Raw genomic sequence first — 19,752 nt, forward strand, 5'->3', positions numbered from 1 at the left:
TAACAGGGATGTAAACAAATTTGAGAGAAATCATATTTTTGTGCGTATGGAAAATTTCTGGGATCTTTTTCAGCTCATGAAACATGGGACCAATACTTTACATGTTGCATTTATTTTTGTTCAGTGTACATGTTGATTTCCAACTTGTGGGCACATAATGAGCTATGCCTACTGGAAATCCACTCCTGTTTTGTAAATAATTGGTTTTGTACAGCTACTATTGAATAAAACATTTTCCACTTGTTTTTGTTATGCATCCCTTAATTCTAGGCATTTATGTCATTGAGAAATATATTATCTTACTCTATTCAACATTTCCCATCTCCACTCCAGATCAAGGTCCATAATGCTGAACCATCTAGCTAGTAATTTTGTAGCAGATCATACAGAGGTTAATGTAAGACAATGATCACTCTCCCATTGAGCCAATAAACAACCTCAATCTCGAGGTCAACATGGACAGCACAAACATAATCAGTGAAGACATCTGGTAGTAGTGTTGCTTTCAAGCATTGTGCAAGCTTTTATATCAAACCATATTGAGATTTCATAGCTTTGCTTTGGACCTGTCCCGGAGACTGTACAGCACTGTGTGTGCCTTGTCAAAGGAATCACCCAGCGCAGACTGGACACGACTTTTCCAGCTCAACAGCTTGGGACGATCCTTCAGGATGTCTCTGCCGCCACCTAGGGGCTGAGAACAAAGCAGTCAATTCATTTAGTAGGCTGAAATGGGTAGCAATCCATACATCAAAATGTATTGTAAGTGGTCAAACAGACAGTCTGAGATTTGACATATTCCTGACTACATTGTAGGACCATTTTCTCAGTAGAGGTGGCTGGTTCACCCAGTGGCTAAGCTCTGATGGACCAGTTGACCCACTGCTCCTCACCTGCATGAGTTCACACATGGCCAGCAGGTCAGCCAGGCTGATGTCATCTCCACAGAGGAAGGGTTGCCTCTTGAGGAACATGTTCTCCAGCTTCTCCAGAGTGTCACTCAGGTCTGCCAAAGCCCTCTCCACCTTCAGTGGGTCTGCTGGCTGCCCAGTCATATGGGGCAGTAAAACCTACAGCACAAAGCAGCGATGCGTGCCATCAACAACAACCACAGAACATGAGATATAACATGTTCCATAACAGTAAAATGATATTGCATAAATGTGTAATACCCTGCAAAAAGATGGCTGTGGGACTAGACTACATTTCACCTGCCAAGTTCCATGAGTAAGCCTTACCTCCATGAGAAAGACCTTGGCCGCATGTGGCCGGGTGTTGGTATGGTGCCAGGCTGTGTATTCATCCACTCTCGCCCTCCTCTCTGGGTGGCGTGGGTACCAGTTACCTGGGACATCGTATTTGGTGGCCAGGTATTTTAATATGGCATCACTGTAACAAGATGAGGGAAGGGAAATGCCCCTTTTATTTTTTTTCATTTTGAAAAAGTTTTTTGGAAACATTTTAAACTACAAAGTGAATGAAGAGTGTTACCTCTCAGTCAGAACAAAGTCCTTGTCGACCATCACAGGGACCTTCTGCATGGGATTGAGTTTTGTATACTCTGGTGTCCTATTCTCTCCTATATATAAACAAAGTTATTGAGATACAGTATGTTAATTACATTTCTTCTACATTTCTAATTACATTTCTATATTGAACAAAAATATAAATGCAATATGCAACAATTTCAAAGTTTTTAAGAAGCCGGATGTGGAGGTCCTGGGCTGGTGTCGTTACACGCGGTCTGCCGTTGTGAGGCGGGTTGGACGTACTGACAAATTCTCTAAAATGACGTTGGAAGCAGTTTATGGTAGAGAAATTAACATTCAATTCTCTGGCAACAGCTCTGGTGGACATTCCTGCAGTCAACATGCCAATTGCATGCTCCCTCAACTTGAGACATCTGTGGCATTGTGTTGTGACAAAACTGCACATTTTAGAGTGGCCTTTTATTGTCCCCAGCACAAGGTGCACCTGTGTAATGATCATGCCATTTAGTCCACTTCTTGATACGCCACACTTGTCAGTTGGATGGATTATCTTGGCAAAGGAGAAACGCTCACTAACGGGAATGTAAACAAATGTGTGCACAACATTTTACATGTTGGGTTTATATTTTTGTTCAGCGTATTTGTCCAAATTTGAAGACATGGACGATTGTGAAATAATAATAGCATACTGTTGTCATTCTGAATAGCTAGTTGTCTAGCTAGTAACACATTCGGGACAACTATCAACAGACAACACGTATGCTGCTGTACAGAGTAGGACAAAGTTCAAGGTACAGTAGGTCTAAGTTCAATGCAGGACAGAGCAGATACATTTAGCTTTTTAAACAATGTGGCGTTCAGTCTGTTTATAAATATATCAAACATATATATGCATTTCCAATTAACATTAACAATCTTGCTTTAGTAGCAACCAAAACGATAGCTATATTGATTGCATGTTTAGCTAGATGATGTTGGTAACTAAAGTTAAACGTTAGTTAACGTTCGCCCAGCCCGCTTGAAACTCACCTTTTCGTATTGCAACTGTTCTCACCTTGTGTGGAATTTTATTGCAGTTAAGAAATATATGTATTGCTCTACATGGTTGTGACAATAAATCTAAATACACTTCTAGTTCTACGGCCTTTCTACCAGCCATGATAAACGTATTTGTATTGCTTGCCAACGTTAGCTAGGCACTATTAGTATTTTGCCAGCAGCACAAATTATGTCACTTTGTAGGGTAATGACGAAACCTTCCAAATAAAAGCCCCCGTTTCAAACCATTGCAAGGTGGATAACTAATTCAAATTATATTGCATTTTAATCAATGGCCACTTTAATTGTGCCAACATGAAAATGCAAGAAGTAATTTATGAAAACAAATAAAAAATGTGGCGGCAGGCAGCCTAGCGGTTAAGAGCGTTAGGCCAGTAACCAAAAGGTTGCTGGTCCGAGTCCCCAAGCCGACTAGGTACAAAATCTGTCGCTGTGCCCTTGAGTAAGGCACTTAACGCTAATTGGTCCTGTAAGTCACTCTGGATAAGAGTGTCATGTAAAAAAAAACAATCTTGACACTGCTATGTTGAGAACATTGGGCTGCAGCGAGAACTTTTCTACCTGTCTCAGCTAAAGTGGGGTGGAAAATACTCAGTAGGGTCTCTACTAACCAAATATGGTTAGTTTTGGATGGGGACTGTGTCGCCCGGCCTGCTGCTGGCTTTTCACTCTGCCCGTCCATAGCTCCCAATGCAATACACTGTAATAGACTGTACATGGGATACATATTGACTGTAGAAAGAACTGTTCTTCCTGTCTCAGCCAAAGTAAGGTGGGAAATACTCAGTAGGGTCTCTACTAAACAAATATGTGTCCCCCCTCCAAAACGAACCATATTTGGTTAGTAGAGACCCTACTGATTATTTCCCATCCCACTTTAGCTGAGACGGGTAGAAAAAATGTCTCTCCACAAGCCAACAAGTATCCCATATACTGTGTATTGCATTGCAGTAAATGGAGTGGGTGTTAGGAGTCACCAGTACTCTGTATTAAACCTGTTGCCCAGCACAATTGACCCATTTAAGTTTTGCAGACTCTATTGCGTAATTCCAATAACAAATATTTGTATTTTATTAAAGTGTATTTCTTTAAATATACACTGAGTGTACAAAACATTAAGGACACATTCCTAGTATTGAGTTGCACCCCCTTTTGCCCCCAGAACAGTCTCAATTCGTCAGGGCATGGACTCTACAAGGTGTTGAAAGCGTTCCACAAGGATGCTGGCACATGTTGACTCCAATGCTTCCCACAGTTGTGTCACGTTGGCTGGATGTCCTTTGGGTGGTGCACCATTCTTGATACACACGGGAAACTGTTGAGTATGAAAACCTCAGCAGCGTTGCAGTTCTTGACACAAACCGGTGCACCTGGCACCTACCATACCTCAAAGGCACTTAAATATTTTGTCTTGCCCATTCACCCTCTGAATGGCACACATACATAATCCGTGTCTCAATTGTCTCAAGGCTTAAAATACTTCTTTATCCTGTCTCCTCACTTTCATCTACACTGATTGAAGTGGATTTAACAAGTGTCATCAATACGGGGTCATAGCGTTCACCTTTATTCACCTGGTCAGTCTATCTATGTCATGAAAAGGGCAGGTGTCCTTAATGTTTTGTAAACTCTGTGTAGTCTACACAGTAGCTTTCAACATACCAGTATGTGTAAACTTTCAAAATAAATGATTGTATAAATAATCCAACATACAATAAAATACGTCAAATTATATATTTTTCAAAGGTGGTTGCAGTGCTGTTCAAAAACAGTTGTACTGCACTAGACTGCAAAACAAATTATATTCCCAATTTAGTGTGTCTTTGCAGGGGACTCTTGTTTTGAAAAGAAACAACCGCGATCGTAACACCAGCATACTATTCTGTTGCCAGGAGAACGGTAATCTGTAAAGCAAATGGTCATCAACTGAGTCAAAACAAAAGTCATGCAGGGCGTGATCAATGGATGGTCGAGCGGAAGATTTCCCATAATCTTTTTTAGATTTTAGCTGAGGGTTTAAGATTTTTTTTCTAGCATAAAAGAACGCTTAAAATCTATTTCGTGAGTACATGTTTGTAGTTCATGCTCCGTTTTTTAAAGTTTACATTATGGCTGTAAAAACAACAACAACATTATACACCGTCAGTTAAAATTGTATATTTAGTTGAACCTAGATAATGGATTTACGCGATAACGTCATGCGAATATTACAAAAGCGTGATTACTAGGCTTCTAAATGAGAACTAAGTTTTTCCAGGAACGACATTGGGGAGAGTTTCTGTTCACATGGCAGAAAGTGCCCTACTGACTAGTTGTCATTCAGCTTGTGCTTTACCATCTTTAGCTGTGAGGTACTCGCAGGTTGACTCTTGTCAGTGCGATAGGTATGCATGAACAGGACGGGGCTCATTCTCAGAATGTACTTTTACGAAAATTGACCATTAGTTTGTGCGATATCAGTTGAGATCACAGCTTTGCAAATGCCTGTATATAGCAGCAAGCATGAAGCACAGACTGAGCATGGGGTGGCATCAGTTTCTTGTTTTAAATGACAAGGAATATATTAGGTTTCTTGTTTTAATTCATGGAAGATATATCTCCATCTGTGTTTTCAATATAAAATTGATCTCTCAATTTCTGTAATAACTTATTTTATTTGTATCTATACCCGTTATGGCATTTTCCTTCCTCTTTACCCTGAATTATTCGAACATCATAGTGTGGAAATATATGTAAAACACAGGAAAATCACGTTTTAGACTACTGGGCCTAATAGAATAAACATGGCAAAAACAAATGTAGACATTAATAAATGCATTTATATAGCCTCTAAAATATTTTATACAATGGTGGGGGAGTGCCAAGATGGAGAAGCGATGGTCGTGTCAGCGGTGGTCTCGTCGCAAAATTAAGATGGTTCTGCCGAGTTCATCTTCAGAGTTATTCGAGGAAGGAAAAGAGGAAGGCCCCGTACCACTCTCTCACTTGAGTATCTTAACTAGTTATTTTCAGATGATCTCATTTTGCTCTTTTGTAGCTTTGAACACTATGTGTGTGTTTTCTATACTTGTTCGCTCCTCTCCTTGTAGGCTTTACAGACGCTCCCCAACCCTTGGCTGCAACCCTTCTAATTTAGTGTACCCTGCACACACAACCCATCTGGAATTCCTGGTTTCTGGCAGCGTTTGGAACTGTCAAGTTCATCTCAGCCTATGCTGCCCTTCAGTCCCTTGACTTTTTGGCCCTGACGGAGACATGGATCACACCAGAGAACTCCAGATGCTCTCTCTTCATCTGACTATGTTTTCTCTCATAGTACAAGAGAATCTGGTCGTTGCGGTGGTGGCACAGGGCTACTCATTTCTCCTGAGTGGAGATTTTCTATTTTTCCCCTTGCTCACCTGTCCATCTCCTCATTTGATTTCCATGCTGTCACTGTCACTTGGCAACTCAAGCTTAACACTGTTGTCATCTATCGCCCAGCAGAGTTCCTGAATGAGCTTGACACCTTAATAAGTACATTTCCTGATGATGGCTCACCGCTCTTCATGCTTGGCGACTTCAACCTCCCAACATCTGCTTTCGATTTATTTCTTTCCAACTCTTTCTTTCTACCCTCCTTGCCTCTTTTGACCTCACCCTTTCCCAGTCCCCTCCCATTCACAAGGCAGGCAATACGCTTGACCTCATCTTTACTACAGTCTGTTCGCCTACTAATCTCACTGCAACCGCCCCTACTCTCCTTCCTTTCCGGTCCCCATCCCATCCCCCCTTCTCCAGACCATCTCTGGAGAACTTTTCCCATTCCTCACTTCCCTGATCAACTCATCCCTGACCACTGGCTGTATCCCCTTTGACTTCAAAATGACTCGAGTCGCTCCCCTCCTCAAGAAACCAACACTCAACTCCTCTGACGTCAATAACTACAGATCAGTATCCCTTCTATCTTTTCTTTACAAAACACTTGAGCGTGCTGTCTCTGACCAACTCTCACTATCTCTCTCAGAACAATCTCCTTGACCCTAACCAGTCAGGCTTCAAGATGAGTCATTCAACCGAGACTGCTCTTCTCTGTGTCACGGAGGCTCTCTGCACTGCCAAAGCTGACTCTCTCCTCTGTTCTCCTCCTAGGTCTATCTGCTACCTTCGATACGTGAAACATCAGATCCTCCTCTACACCCTCTCAGGTCTGGGTGTCTCAGGCTCTGCACACTCTTGAATTGCATCCTACCCGAAAGGCCGCTCCAACCAGGTGATGCGGAGAGGATCTGTGTCTGCACTACATACTCTCACTACTGGTGTCCAAAGGGCTCAGTTCTAGGCCCTCTCCTTTTCACACTATACACAAAGTAACTCGGCTCTGTCATATCCTCAAATGGTCTCTCTATCGTTGCTATGCGGATGACACTGAGCAACTAATCTCCTTCTCATGACACCCAGGTGGCGACACGCACCTCTGCAAGCCTGGCCGATATCTCAGCTTGGATGTTGGCCCACCACCTCAAGCTCAACCTCGACAAGACGGAGCTGCTCTTCCTCCCGGGGATGGCCTGCCCGCTCCAAGTCCTCTCCATCACGGTTGACAACTCCACGGTGTCCCCCTCCAAGAGTGCAAAGAACCTTGGCGGGACCCTGGACAACACCCTTTTGTTCTCTACAAACATCAAAGCAGTGACTCGCTCCTGTAGATTCATGCTCTATAACGGCCGTAGAGTACAACCCTACTTCACACAGGAAGCGGCGCAGGTCCTAATCCAGGCACTTGTCATGTCCCGTCTGGACTACTGCAACTCGCTGTTGGCTGGCTCCCTGCTTGTGCCATCAAACCCCTGCAACTTATCCAGAACGCTGCAGCCTGCCTGGTGTTCAACTTTCCCAAGTTCTTCCATGTCACACTGCTCCTCCGCACACTCCACTGGCTTCCAGTCGAAGCTCGCATCCACTACAAGACCATGGTACTTGCCTACGGAGCAGCAATTGGAATTGTCCCTCCCTACCTTCAGGCTATGCTCAAACCCTACACCCCAACCCGAGCACTCCGTTCTGCCACCTCTGGTTTCTTGGCCCTCCCAACCCTACTGGAGGGCAGCTCCTGCTCAGCCCAGTCCAAGGTCTTCTCTGTCCTGGCACCCCAAAGGTGGAACCAGCTTCCCCCTGAAGCTAGGACAGCAGAGTCTCTGTCCATCTTTAGAAAACATCTAAAACCCTACCTCCTCAAAGAATATCTTAAATAATCCTACAGCACCGACCCTCTCACCCTGACACCCCCCCAAAAAACAGCCTTTTGTGAACAAATACTCACACTTGACCTTTTCCCCCTTACTAGCTCTGACTTTGCTGATAGCTGCTTTATTGAGGAAAATACACTAACTGTAAGTCGCTCTGAACAAGAGCGTATGCTAAATGAATAAAATGTAAAATGTAAATCTCATGCATATATAAATCATTGATCTGGACTTATCAGCAACATTAAAGGGATACTTAAGGATTTTTGCTTTGAGACCCTTTATCTACTTCCCCAGAGTCAGATTAGCATAATGTCTGGATTAGCATAATGTCTGGAAGTCAATGGTATCTGCTAGCAGATACCCATAAACGTTATTTAGCAATTACGCTAGCACTAGTTAGCAATTTTCGTTAAACTGCACGCAGACACATAAAAATGGTATCTCCGTTCATCTGACTCTGGGGAAGTAGATAAATGGCCTCATTGCCAACATCCCAGAGTATCCCTTTAACAGTGCCTAGTTCATTTTGTTGATTCCTGTGTTCCAATTACTATAATGTCTACACTTCACAATCCCTGACAAAGAACACACATTCTGGAACTTTGTATCAATATGACAATGAGATATTCATAGCACTGCCAGTTGTTGAATAATAAGTAATGTGGTACAGGTTTGACAAGTCCTTTCAGCAAACACTGGAGCTGTGTTTCACAGAGGGGTTGACAACAATGTTGTCCTTGGGCCGTCATCTGCTTTTGAAGCCTTCCTCTTGTCTCCGGACTGGAACTCCGTATGGATCTCCAGGAAGGTTTTGTTCTTGGTCTCAGGGACTACCAGGAATATGTATACAGCCACCAAGACAGAAATCACCAAGAACACCAGGAAACAGTACTGCTGCAACTTAGTCTGTGGAGGTAAAAGAGCAGACCAAACCCATCTAGAACCAGCTCTCAAAACAGCCATCTCTCCTAATTTAATATCAACCGACAGTACGGATCAAACTACTCTAGTATTGTATAACCTACTGTTACACAATTTATTTGTATTTTTTATTTAACCTTTATTTAACTAGGCAAGTCAGTTAAGAACAAATTCTTATTTACAATGACGGCCTACCCTGGCCAAACCCGGATGACGCTGGGCCAATTGTGCGCCGCCCTATGGGACTCCTAATCATGGCCAGATGTGATACAGCCTGGATTCGAACCAGGGACTGTATTGACACCTCTTGCACTGAGATGCAGTGCCTTAGACTGCTGCGACACTAACCATACTCCTTAATTTAAAGTTGAAGTACCACGGTTGCAAACACTTGGAACCTACCACAATAAATGGAAACACCATGCCAATGACGAAGAAGCTGAGCCAGTTCACGGACCCTCCGATCATGTACGCAGCAGGCCGACTGGTTTGAGTGAATAACTCAGTGGTCAAGATGTTTGTCACACCACCTCCAAAGGACAAAGTGAAGGTATAGTGTTAGTTTTAAATACATTTATAATCACATAATGAATAATATTGTTGCCAGATCACAAAGTTTGGCAATACTGGCATAAATGGGCGATAAGTAAGTTCTGTCGGTTACCTGGTCCCAAGCCAAAGCTGAGTATGAAAGCAAAGACGCATCCCATGCTAAGATAAGGCATCCATAGGCCTGCTCCCTGCGTTCAACGGAAGACGACAACAATTCGATCATAGAAAACTAGTGTTCTCAAAGTGGCCAGCCAAGCAACACGAAATGTCCAATGCAGCCATTTTTATCTCAATATCAAATAATTTATGTGTAAAAATGAACTACCTTACTGTGATTGTTTTCAATTAAAATTGTCAAAAAGAAACAAAATAGGCTTCTTAGCAAAGAGCAATTTCTAAAGCAAGAATTTTGCTAGGACTGTCTGAGAGTGTGGAGGGGAAAACTGAAAACTAGCTGTTATTGGCAGAGGTTTTGAACTTTCTTTTTTTATTGGTCTATTAACTAATTTACTGCCTGGTGATGTGACCAGGCAGGCCTAAACTCCATTCCACCAAAACAGCCTAAAATTTCAGGCGGTCTTTTCAAACAACTCTTACACCAAAAGGGCATTATCATAATTGTTTAAATGTCACAGTATTATTCCAACCTCATAGTGTGGAAATATATACAGTAAAACACAGGAAAATCACATTTTTGACTGCACTGGGGCTTGTTACCCAGAAATGATTTGATATTGAGATACAAATTGCTACATTGGACCTTTTAAGGGTTGGTTTAATCAACCATAACTTAAGTGCAACACAGGTCTCTTATTCTGATTAATAAGAGACTGAAATGGAATTGTTAGATCAAATATACTTTACTTGGAAGGTGAGGGTCAGAGTGAAGCAAATGCACCAGAAAGCCATGAGGGTGTACCCTCCGATGATAAGCACTTTTCGTCCCAGAGAGTCGATCAGCATGCCCTGAAAGACACAGCATCTCATATGGCATACCAGCAGAAGTATACGATCGTGGAGAAATAAGATCAGAGTTTTAAAAAACTACAGATGTAGGATATTAATTTGATTAACCTGTTGCAAGAGAACTTTCCTTTAATGCAGGACATTGAAAACTTGTAGTGTATTTGAGGTTTAAAAATGCTTCTGAAGTTTGGAATTTCGACTTTAAAATTTCAGACTTGATTTTCCCTTACGAAAAATGTATCAACTCCTACAAAAATGTCCATTAATTATAAATCCACATTTCCTGTTGCTGCGGGATTAAGATCCTACAGCTGTAGTCAACACATCTTAAATATGTTAATCAACCAGATGAATAGTAACATAGCATAGCATTCAATGAGAACAGTACTGTCATACCAGCATAACATGATGAAATTAGCGATCAGTCATTGAAGAGGATTCTAAAAGACTCATAAATCCATGCAAAGAGGCATGGGGTTATATGATATTTCCGCTCTACGATGGACTCTATGCATGCTACTAAATACTTGGCAATATACAGTACCAGTCAAAAGTTGACACACCTACTCATTCCAGGGTTCTTCTTTATTTTTACTATTTTCTACATTGTAGAATAGTAGTGAAGACAAACTATTAAATAACACATATGGAATCATGTAATAATCCCCCAAAAAAGTGTTAAATCAAAATATATTTTATATTTGAAATTCTTCAAAGAAGCCACCCTTTGCCTTGATGACAGCTTTGCACACTTGGCATTCTCTCAACCAGCTTCATGAGGTAGTGTAACGAGTGCGCTGAGAGTCGCAAAGCAATTACAGGGAGTGAATATTTAATAAATGGAACATAATACAAAACAAGAAACACGAACAGTACATAGACATGAAACTGAAATAATAACGCCTGGGGAAGGAACCAAAGGGATCCCGGGGATCAGGAGCGGACCTGTCACCTCTGCTGAGGCGCGGGAACCTGTCGAACCGGCTGAGGCACGGGAGCCTGGCGACCTAGAGCGCCGGAGAGAGAGTATATGTGACATTACCCCCTCCCTGGCGCATGGCTCCAGCCGCAGGACGCTGACCAAGGGGACGATCCCGGGGGTCAGGAGCGGACCGGTCGCTCCGCTGAGGCGTGGAAACCCAACGAACCGGCCGAGGCGTGAGAGCTCGACGAGCCGGCCGAGGCGTGGGAGCCCGACGAGCCGGCCGAGGCGTGGGAGCCCGACGAGCCGGGCCGAGGCGTGGGAGCCCGACGAGCCGGGCCGAGGCGTGGGAGCCCGACGAGCCGGGCCGAGGCGTGGGAGCCCGACGAGCCGGGCCGAGGCGTGGGAGCCCGACGAGCCGGCCGAGGCGTGGGAGCCCGACGAGCCGGCTGAGGACACCCGGACCCGACATCCCTTCCAACGCAAAAAAAAAAAAAAAAACACTCCGTAATGCTTCCCTTAGGTGAGGCATTATTCTGTAACGAGTGCGCTGAGAGTCGGGACGCAAGTACAGGGAGTGAATATTTCATAAATAAACGGAACATAATACAAAACAAGAAACACGAACAGCACACAGACATGAAACTGAAATAATAACACCTGGGGAAGGAACCAAAGGGAATGACATAAATAGGGAAGGTAATCAAGGAGGTGATGGAGTCCAGGTGAGTCTGATGATGCGCTGGTGCGTGTAACGATGGTGACAGGTGTGCGCCATCATGAGCAGCCTGGTGATCGAGAGCGTGAGTGACAGTATATGTGACAAGTAGTCACCTGGAATGCATTTAAATGAACAGGTGTGCCTTGTTAAAAGTTAATTAAGTAATGCGTTTGAGCCAATCAGTTGTGTTGTGACAAGGTAGGGGTGGTATACAGAAGATAGCCCTATTTGGTAACAGACCAAGTCCATATTATAGCAAGAACAGCTCAAATAACCAAAGCGAAACAACAGTCCATCATTACTTTAAGACATGAAGGTCAGTCAATCTGAAAAATGTAAAATCCTTGGAAAGTTTCTTCAAGTGCAGTCGCAAAAACCATCAAGCACTATGATGAAACTGCCTCTCATAAGGACCGCCACAGGAAAGATAGACCCAGAGGATAAGTTCAGTAGAGTTACCAGCCTCAGAAATTGCAGCCCAAATAAATGCTTCACAAGTAACAGACATATCTCAACATCAACTGTTCAGTGGAGACTGCGTGAATCAGGCCGTCATGGTTGACTTGCTGCAAAGAAACCACTACTAAAGGACACCAATAAGAAGAAGAGACTTGCTCGGGCCAAGAAACACGAGTAATGGACATTAGACCGGTGGAAATCTGTCCTTTGGTCTGATGAGTCCAAATTTGAGATTTTTGTTCCAACTGCCGTGTCTTTGTGAGACACAAAGTAGGTGAACGGATGATCTCTGCATGTGTGCTTCCACCATGAAGCATGGAGGAGGAGGTGTGATGGTGCTTTGCTGGTGACACTGTCTGTGATTTATTTTGAATTCAAGGCACACATAACCAGCAAGGCTACCACAGCATTCTGCAGCGATACGCCATCCCATCTGGTTTGCGCTTAGTGGGACTACCATTTGTTTTTCAACAGGACAATGACCCAAACACAACTCCAGGCTGTGTAAGGGCTATTTGACCAAGAAGGAGAGTGATGGAGTGCCTCATCAGATGACCTGGCCTCCACAATCCCCCGACCTCAATCCAATTGAGATTGTTTGGGATGAGTTGGACCGCAGAGTGAATGAAAAGCAGCCAACAAGTGCTCAGCATATGTGGGAACTCCTTCAAGACTGTTGGAAAAGCATTCCAGGTGAATACCTCATCAAGCTGGTTGAGAGAATGCAAAGAGTGTGCAAAGCTGTCATCAAGGTTACTTTGAAGAATCTAAAATCCAAAATATATTTTGATTTGTTTAACACTTTTCTTGGTTACTACATGATTCCATATGTGTTATTTCATAATTTTGATGTCTTCACCATTATAATGCAATGTAGAAAATAGAAAAACTACCAACTGTTGAATGGTACTGTATGTACTATGACCAATAGTTGACACTCACACAGGTAAGGGCAGTGAGGCATTCACAGGCTCCTGTGCCCACAGTTACGTAGGGTATGTTAACATCTGGAATTCCGGCCTCCTTAAACACGTAATCTGTATAAAAATAAATCTGCAAGAGAGAGAGTGATAGAAAACAAATGAAACACAGGTCCTTCACACTATAGTGTATACCAGGGATGGACAACTTTGATGGGGGTGAACTCAAATCTGAACTCATCATGCAGTCAGAGCGAGCCCTAGCCTTTTGGGGCCATTAGTAAAATTTTGTTGGGGGGGGGGGGGGGCTGCAGCCAGTTGCCTATACCTGGTGTATACCATATCATATCACAGTTGAAGTCGGAAGTTGTGAAATGTCAGAATAATAGTACAGAGAATTATTTATTTCTGCTTTTATTTCTTTCATCACATTCCCAGTGGGTCAGAAATTTACATACACTCAATTAGTATTTGGTAGCATTGCCTTTAAATTGTTTAATTTTAACTTGGGTCAAACATTTCGGGTAGCCTTCCACAAGCTTCCCACAATAAGTTGGGTGAATTTTGGCCCATTCCTCTTGACAGAGCTGGTGTAACTGAATCAGGTTTGTAGGCCTCCTTGCTCGCACACGCTTTTTCAGTTCTGCCCACAAATTTTCTATGGGATTGAGGTCAGGGCTTCGTGATGGCCACTCCAATACCTTGACTTTGTTGTCCTTAAGCCATTTTGCCACAACTTTGGAAATATGCTTGGAGTCATTGTCCATTTGGAAGACCTATTTGCGATCAAGCTTTAACTTTAACTTTCATTTTTAGTAGAATTAAATGTCAGGAATTGTGAAAAACTGAGTTTAAATGTATTTGGCTACGGTGTATGTAAACTTCCGACTTCAACTGTATAGTTTCACAGACATATTGTTGCATTTTGTTCTGGTTTGTGTAAAATCGTTGAGAATAATATAAAACCAGTCTGCACACCACCAAGGTGACTTGGTTTAGTCTTGACTCTTGGTTGACAGTGTTGGGGGATGGGTAATGTATTGATGCTCGAGTGCCAAATCAATACATTTGTTTCTATTTGTCTTTGTTACTTCTTAGATATTTATGAGTCTTATTTTTGTATATATTTTTTATATTTATATAGTTTTCAATGTTATGATTACTTATTTGTGTTATTCCAATTACAGTTAGTACAGAATTTTGCTTTTTTGGGGGGGGGGGCTGAAGGGGGGGTTCGCCCATGGAGCCATACAAGCTAGAACCGCCACTGTGTATGCCCTATAACAATCTGAATGTCCTGCAGGTATATCCATTTAACATGAGAGTTCTGTGAATGGAATATTGTACATTTAAACCAACGTCTTCTGATCTCAACTGACTTGAGTTCATACTGATAAACGTTGCAGCCCCGAGGGGACATAGGGTCATGTGTGGGAAATATGGTCTGTTGCTAACATACAGCGTTGATGCCGTTGAGCTGCTGGGCAGCGTTGAGCAGGATGATGGTGAGGACTTGCCAGCGGAGGCTGCGGTCCATGAACAGCTGCCAGGGCTTCTTGGGTTTAATGCCAATGGCGCTGACCCTCTCCCTCTCCATGTCCTCCCACTCGCGATCAAAGTTATCCGCGCCGTGGAGTTGCTTCATCGCTGTCCACAGGAAACACAAGACACAGCTCACATGGTCTCTCTCCACTCCACGCTTCATTTATTATCCCTCATACTCATAACAGGAATCCACTCATTCACCCAGCCAGCGTAACCAAACCAAACCAGACAGACACAGTGGGATACAGTGAGGTATTTATTTGATTAGCAAGGATTGTGTGAGTAATGAGAGACATTGCCTATTCGCAGTGTAACATGCTGTTACAGTATGCACTGCAGTCATGTGCTTGACCCAGTATGTCTCTCAAGGGGAAAGATTTGTACAATTGATGTTTCCCGACCCTTCTGATCTCAGATAAAGGAAGAATCATCACCCCCTCCAAACTTTCCGTAATGTCAAATCAATGTTCAGGTACGGAGTGACACAGCTCGGCTCTCTTTTTTTAGGTGAATGATCGTAGGTTACGTTACAATTTAGGTTTGCACACTTTGATCCTGTTTTTTTGCTAAAACAACTGTTTTCTGTCTCAATAGTTTTCAGCACGATGACTGTTGTCAGTCCTTATGCGAGAGAGCTCGTGGTAGATCTTTTGACATGTGATTGGAACATACCTTTTCTACATCCGACGTCATCCCCTCTGTCGATCAGCAGGTAGCGAGGGCTCTCTGGGAACCAGGGCAGTATGATGAGCTGCAGGAACGCTGGGATACAGGTGGTGCAGAGCAGGATGGGCCAGTGTTCTTCTTTACCGAGGAGCTCACTGCAGGATCATAGACACTCATTATAGGAACGCACACAAGACATTATGCGCGGTCTTCATTTCAAAGTACTCTGGAAGTTAGTGGGCAATAGTCCAGGATGATCTAAACTTACTTAAGCCCAATCACCTGTCCAGTAAGGATGCCCCCGGTGATGAAAATAGAAGTCCCCATTGCCATGGCACCACGAAGTGCCCTTGGGGCGATTTCCCCCAGATACAGTGGCTGAACGCATATGCCGATACCTGGCAATCAGCATATTATTAGAACAAAGTGTGGCACATTAACTTACAGACAAGACAGAACCTTCAATAAATCTACATTTTTTTCAACACATCCAGCTTAGAAATAAAGACTGCAAACTGCTGATGTCAACACTTCACTTGACTAACGCACTGACATATTTACCCGCATTTACTCCTGTGAAAAATCGTCCAACGATGAGCAGTTCAAATAATCCAGTGGGGTAGCTCAGGCCCATCAACAGAGCAGCCAGCAAGGCAAATCCGTTGTTCATCATTAGTGTCCCCTTTCTTTGACACAGAATAATTGCCGTTAATTCAACTTGTATTGAAAGTGCCTTGTTTGGCGAAAAAAATGCATGCAGTCTAATGGATATTGCCAAAATAGTAATAGCCTATGTGTAAAATTGGAGACTGACACAAATATCCAAATGAAGATTCAAGCCACTATTAACAAAACACTTCTTTATACCTCCCAAATCTAATGGCCAGTGTTCCACCTATACTTGCTCCAATAAATCCTCCGATTGTGAAAATGGACACGATGTTGGACCACAGGAGAGTGAGGTATTGCTCTGAGATGTCCTCATCATAGCGCTCCAGCCAGGTCTGGTTGATGAAATTCTGCACAGACTGAGAAAAAAAAGCACCCCTAACTCAACATAGCCTTGAAAATCAGATGCACTGCTCACAGCTGAAATGGAATTGTAATTTGCATGACTTAAGAACGTATTATACCTCTGAATGTGCGTGACAAATGTACCAACACACAGCAGTTGCACAATACTGAAATGACATGGTAAAATTCATCTGTTTTTACTCAAAAGGATTACATGTTACATGCTCGTAAGTGGTACATTTTTTTGTCACGATTCCCTTGTAATGTGCCCTAAGATTTACATGGAGCCTCCAGGGCTGCGTGTGACTGCTTAGACTGACTGTTTTCTGAACACACAGACATGGTCCAATGAGGGCAGAATACAAATGATTATCCAATGTCAGTATCAACCTCTCATTAATTCAATAACACCAAAACATTTTCTATTTAGCCATCTAAGTATATTAAACTTAAAGGAGCAATCTGCGGTTGAAAGAATGACAAAATGTAATCCCCTCCACTGTTTCAGTTAAAAGCTGAGGGAGGGGTCTGGATAAATGTAACCAAGCTCAAATTCATAGACCGAACTATTGATGCAATGGCTGGACCATCCATGATATACAAATTATAGTTTAAACCATGTTTTAAGGCTATAAAGTGTTTACATTTACTTTGTTTACGAACATTGGAATAAAATAAGCTCACATTTTGGGTTGTGATGGGGTACAGCAGTTGAACTAAGTTATATTTAAAAGTTATATTCTTAAAGAATAAGTAGGTCCATGTCATTAATTTAGTCCCAAAATGGATGTAGCAACTTCCGATCCCCCCCTTTAAGTAGACACATATTGACAATGATGTCTTACCTTGGTGGGGGCATTGATGATCGAAATATTATAACCATATTGAAAGGTTCCTCCAATGCAAGCTGCACAAATTGCCAGTAGAAGGGATTTGTTTGGACGCTGCAACCAATAACACACACAATGGGTGGTTTAGCATCAGAGAATATGTGCGGATTCTGTGCTGTACTTTTCAACTTTCAGTATTGAACAGAAAAAAGGATAACTCTAACAGGTGTAGCCCAACCATGATCATATTTTACTATTAGATAGCTGTTAGAAGTTCAAATGAGGCACAAATACATATCAAATATATCTTAGCTAAGGTTATTAATTACAATAGCCAAGTATAGACAATGAAATAGGCTATAGGTTGCTTTAATTAAATAACTTTATAATAATTTGAGTCCCTGTTTGCAGGTGAAAGACACCAAAAACAGTGGGCTTAGTTAGTTTAAAACAAGATATGTATTATAATGCATGTATTTGTTATTTATCATTGATTAAATATAACTTAGAATTCACACTAATGATAATAATAATAACAACAACAACAATAAAAATAATAACAATACATGCGTTATTACTGTTGTTATTTTTATTACTAATATAGCAATAACACTTCTTCTTCTCCTTCTTATTTATTATTATTATACATACCTTAATTTTCTCTTTTGTTTCTGTGCTGCCTTCAAGCAAAAGTTGATATTCCGTATCTCTTTTAGTCATTTTGAGTCCTGTTTTTTGTTTTATCTACAGTATGTACAACTTCAGATTGTATACAGGTTTTTCTGTCTAGCCAAAGGCAAAGTGCAAAAGTTGCTCTCTCCTAGGCTAATGTAGACTACTCATCCTCAAGTGGAGTGCCTTTCGAGGATGTGGTCGGGACGCGCAGTAAATATAGTGAGGAAAATACAATTGATCAGTTGTTCCTTGGATGACCCAGTGTCCCCTCGTCTGAGCATAACATTGCAATACAGACGTCTCTCTTTTTTACGAGTGGGAAACTCTGCACTCTTTAGACACAGTAACCATTAAATATGCCATGAAACACATTTCTCTATCACACACCGGTTACAGATAATACATTTTGTGCGGATATCTTCATCAAGCAGTAGGCTATTTTTACCTTTCTCATGAATAAAAGTCCTACCTCTTTCTTTAATTCTGCAGACACTTCATTGCTATCCATTTTGAATTTCGTTCATTGAGCCCAACAAATAAAAAGGCACTATTTATTCAAGTAAAGCAACTGCAGCCTACTTATGGATTAAACCTAGGCTATTTATGGTCTGGTCACACCCATACTAGTTGTAGGTGTGATGATTCCATTGTAGCCTAGGCTGTGTTATTATCACTAGTACGAAGGTGTTTAATGAACTCTTGGCAGCATTCCTTTAGGCTACTCTGTGCTGTCAGTAGACCTATGAAAGGTGCAATTTAAAAGGTATAGCCCAGGTCTTATTTGAAAACCATGTACAAAAACTAAGAAGAGGTATATTGAATTATTGGATTTGACCTATTTTATGGTCATCAGTGTGGCAATTTTCCTTTTTTGATTATAAAGACCTCATTGTTTGTGAAGTCAAGTGACCAGAAAAGCTCATAAGCCCCTTCTTGGTTAGCAGGATGGTCATTCCACTGTTTCCGGATAGGCTACATGCCTTTGCTATAATTTCTATGATTTCCATTTCTACATTAATTTTCACAATGGGAAAAAACTGAAACCTCTTTCTTCAGTTTATTGACTATAGCCTATAGAGTCTAGCTAGCCCTAGGGACTACAGACCTTTCACTAGACCTACAGTATATAGTAGCCTAACCTTACAAGTTTACACAAACATATTGGACTTGGAATGTCAAAATGCCTAAATTCTTACCCAATTTGTAGACAAAGAGACCCTTGTATTTACTTATATTATATGATGTATAGTCTACTAAATTAATACTACTGTGAACAGTGCTACTGACATAGGCCTTGTTCTTTTGAGCTGTACTTCTACATTTTAGTCTCTGGGCGGCGCTGTCAAGCCTTCTAAGGGATGTGACTAGACAGAATACGGTTAATGTCAGAATGGCACAGAATATATTTTTTACGTAGTTAGTTAGAATTTACGCAGCAGGTTAGGAGAATTAACGTAGCAGGTTAGGATAATTAACGTAGCAGGTTTGGATAATTCAATTATTACACAGATTACACTATTCCAAAACCAAACTGCATAGGATATTTCCTGGTACATCCCCTATGTGTGATAAATGTCAGGCTGAGCAGGGTACACTACTTCACTGCTTTGCGCTATGCTCTAACCTGTATGGGTATTGGTGTGGAATTTTTGGGGTCCTCTCTGAAGTTCTGGAGACTTCAATAGACCCAGACCCGCTTCTGATAATCCTGGGAGTGTCCGATTCCCTAAACGGATTAACCAACTCCCAAAAACAACTCATCTCTTACAGTCTCATTTGGGCAA

The 19,752-nt window shown here is 42.0% G+C and overlaps 2 protein-coding genes across 2 annotated transcripts; both read right to left on the bottom strand.

The window, feature by feature from the left end:
• Positions 1–93: 93 nt before the first annotated feature.
• On the bottom strand, positions 94–2,699 carry gstt2 (glutathione S-transferase theta 2). Its single transcript, XM_029762227.1, has 5 exons — positions 2,520–2,699; positions 1,492–1,579; positions 1,239–1,389; positions 894–1,070; positions 94–694 (listed from the first exon to the last, which is right to left on the bottom strand). Exons 1-5 carry the CDS (start codon positions 2,647–2,649, stop codon positions 548–550), a joined length of 693 nt encoding a protein of 230 aa, XP_029618087.1. The 5' UTR covers positions 2,650–2,699; the 3' UTR covers positions 94–547.
• A 4,500-nt stretch (positions 2,700–7,199) lies between these two features.
• Positions 7,200–18,440, bottom strand: LOC115199792 (solute carrier family 2, facilitated glucose transporter member 11-like). Its single transcript, XM_029762228.1, has 12 exons — positions 17,945–18,440; positions 17,309–17,407; positions 16,317–16,477; positions 16,011–16,135; positions 15,718–15,847; positions 15,456–15,604; positions 14,698–14,885; positions 13,261–13,371; positions 10,115–10,216; positions 9,363–9,438; positions 9,101–9,228; positions 7,200–8,683 (listed from the first exon to the last, which is right to left on the bottom strand). The coding sequence occupies exons 1-12, from the start codon at positions 18,011–18,013 to the stop codon at positions 8,486–8,488; spliced, it is 1,536 nt and encodes a 511-aa protein (XP_029618088.1). The 5' UTR covers positions 18,014–18,440; the 3' UTR covers positions 7,200–8,485.
• Positions 18,441–19,752: the final 1,312 nt, after the last annotated feature.

This window comes from Salmo trutta, chromosome 9, assembly GCF_901001165.1.
Source record: "Salmo trutta chromosome 9, fSalTru1.1, whole genome shotgun sequence".
In the NCBI taxonomy this organism is placed as follows: Eukaryota; Metazoa; Chordata; class Actinopteri; order Salmoniformes; family Salmonidae; genus Salmo; species Salmo trutta.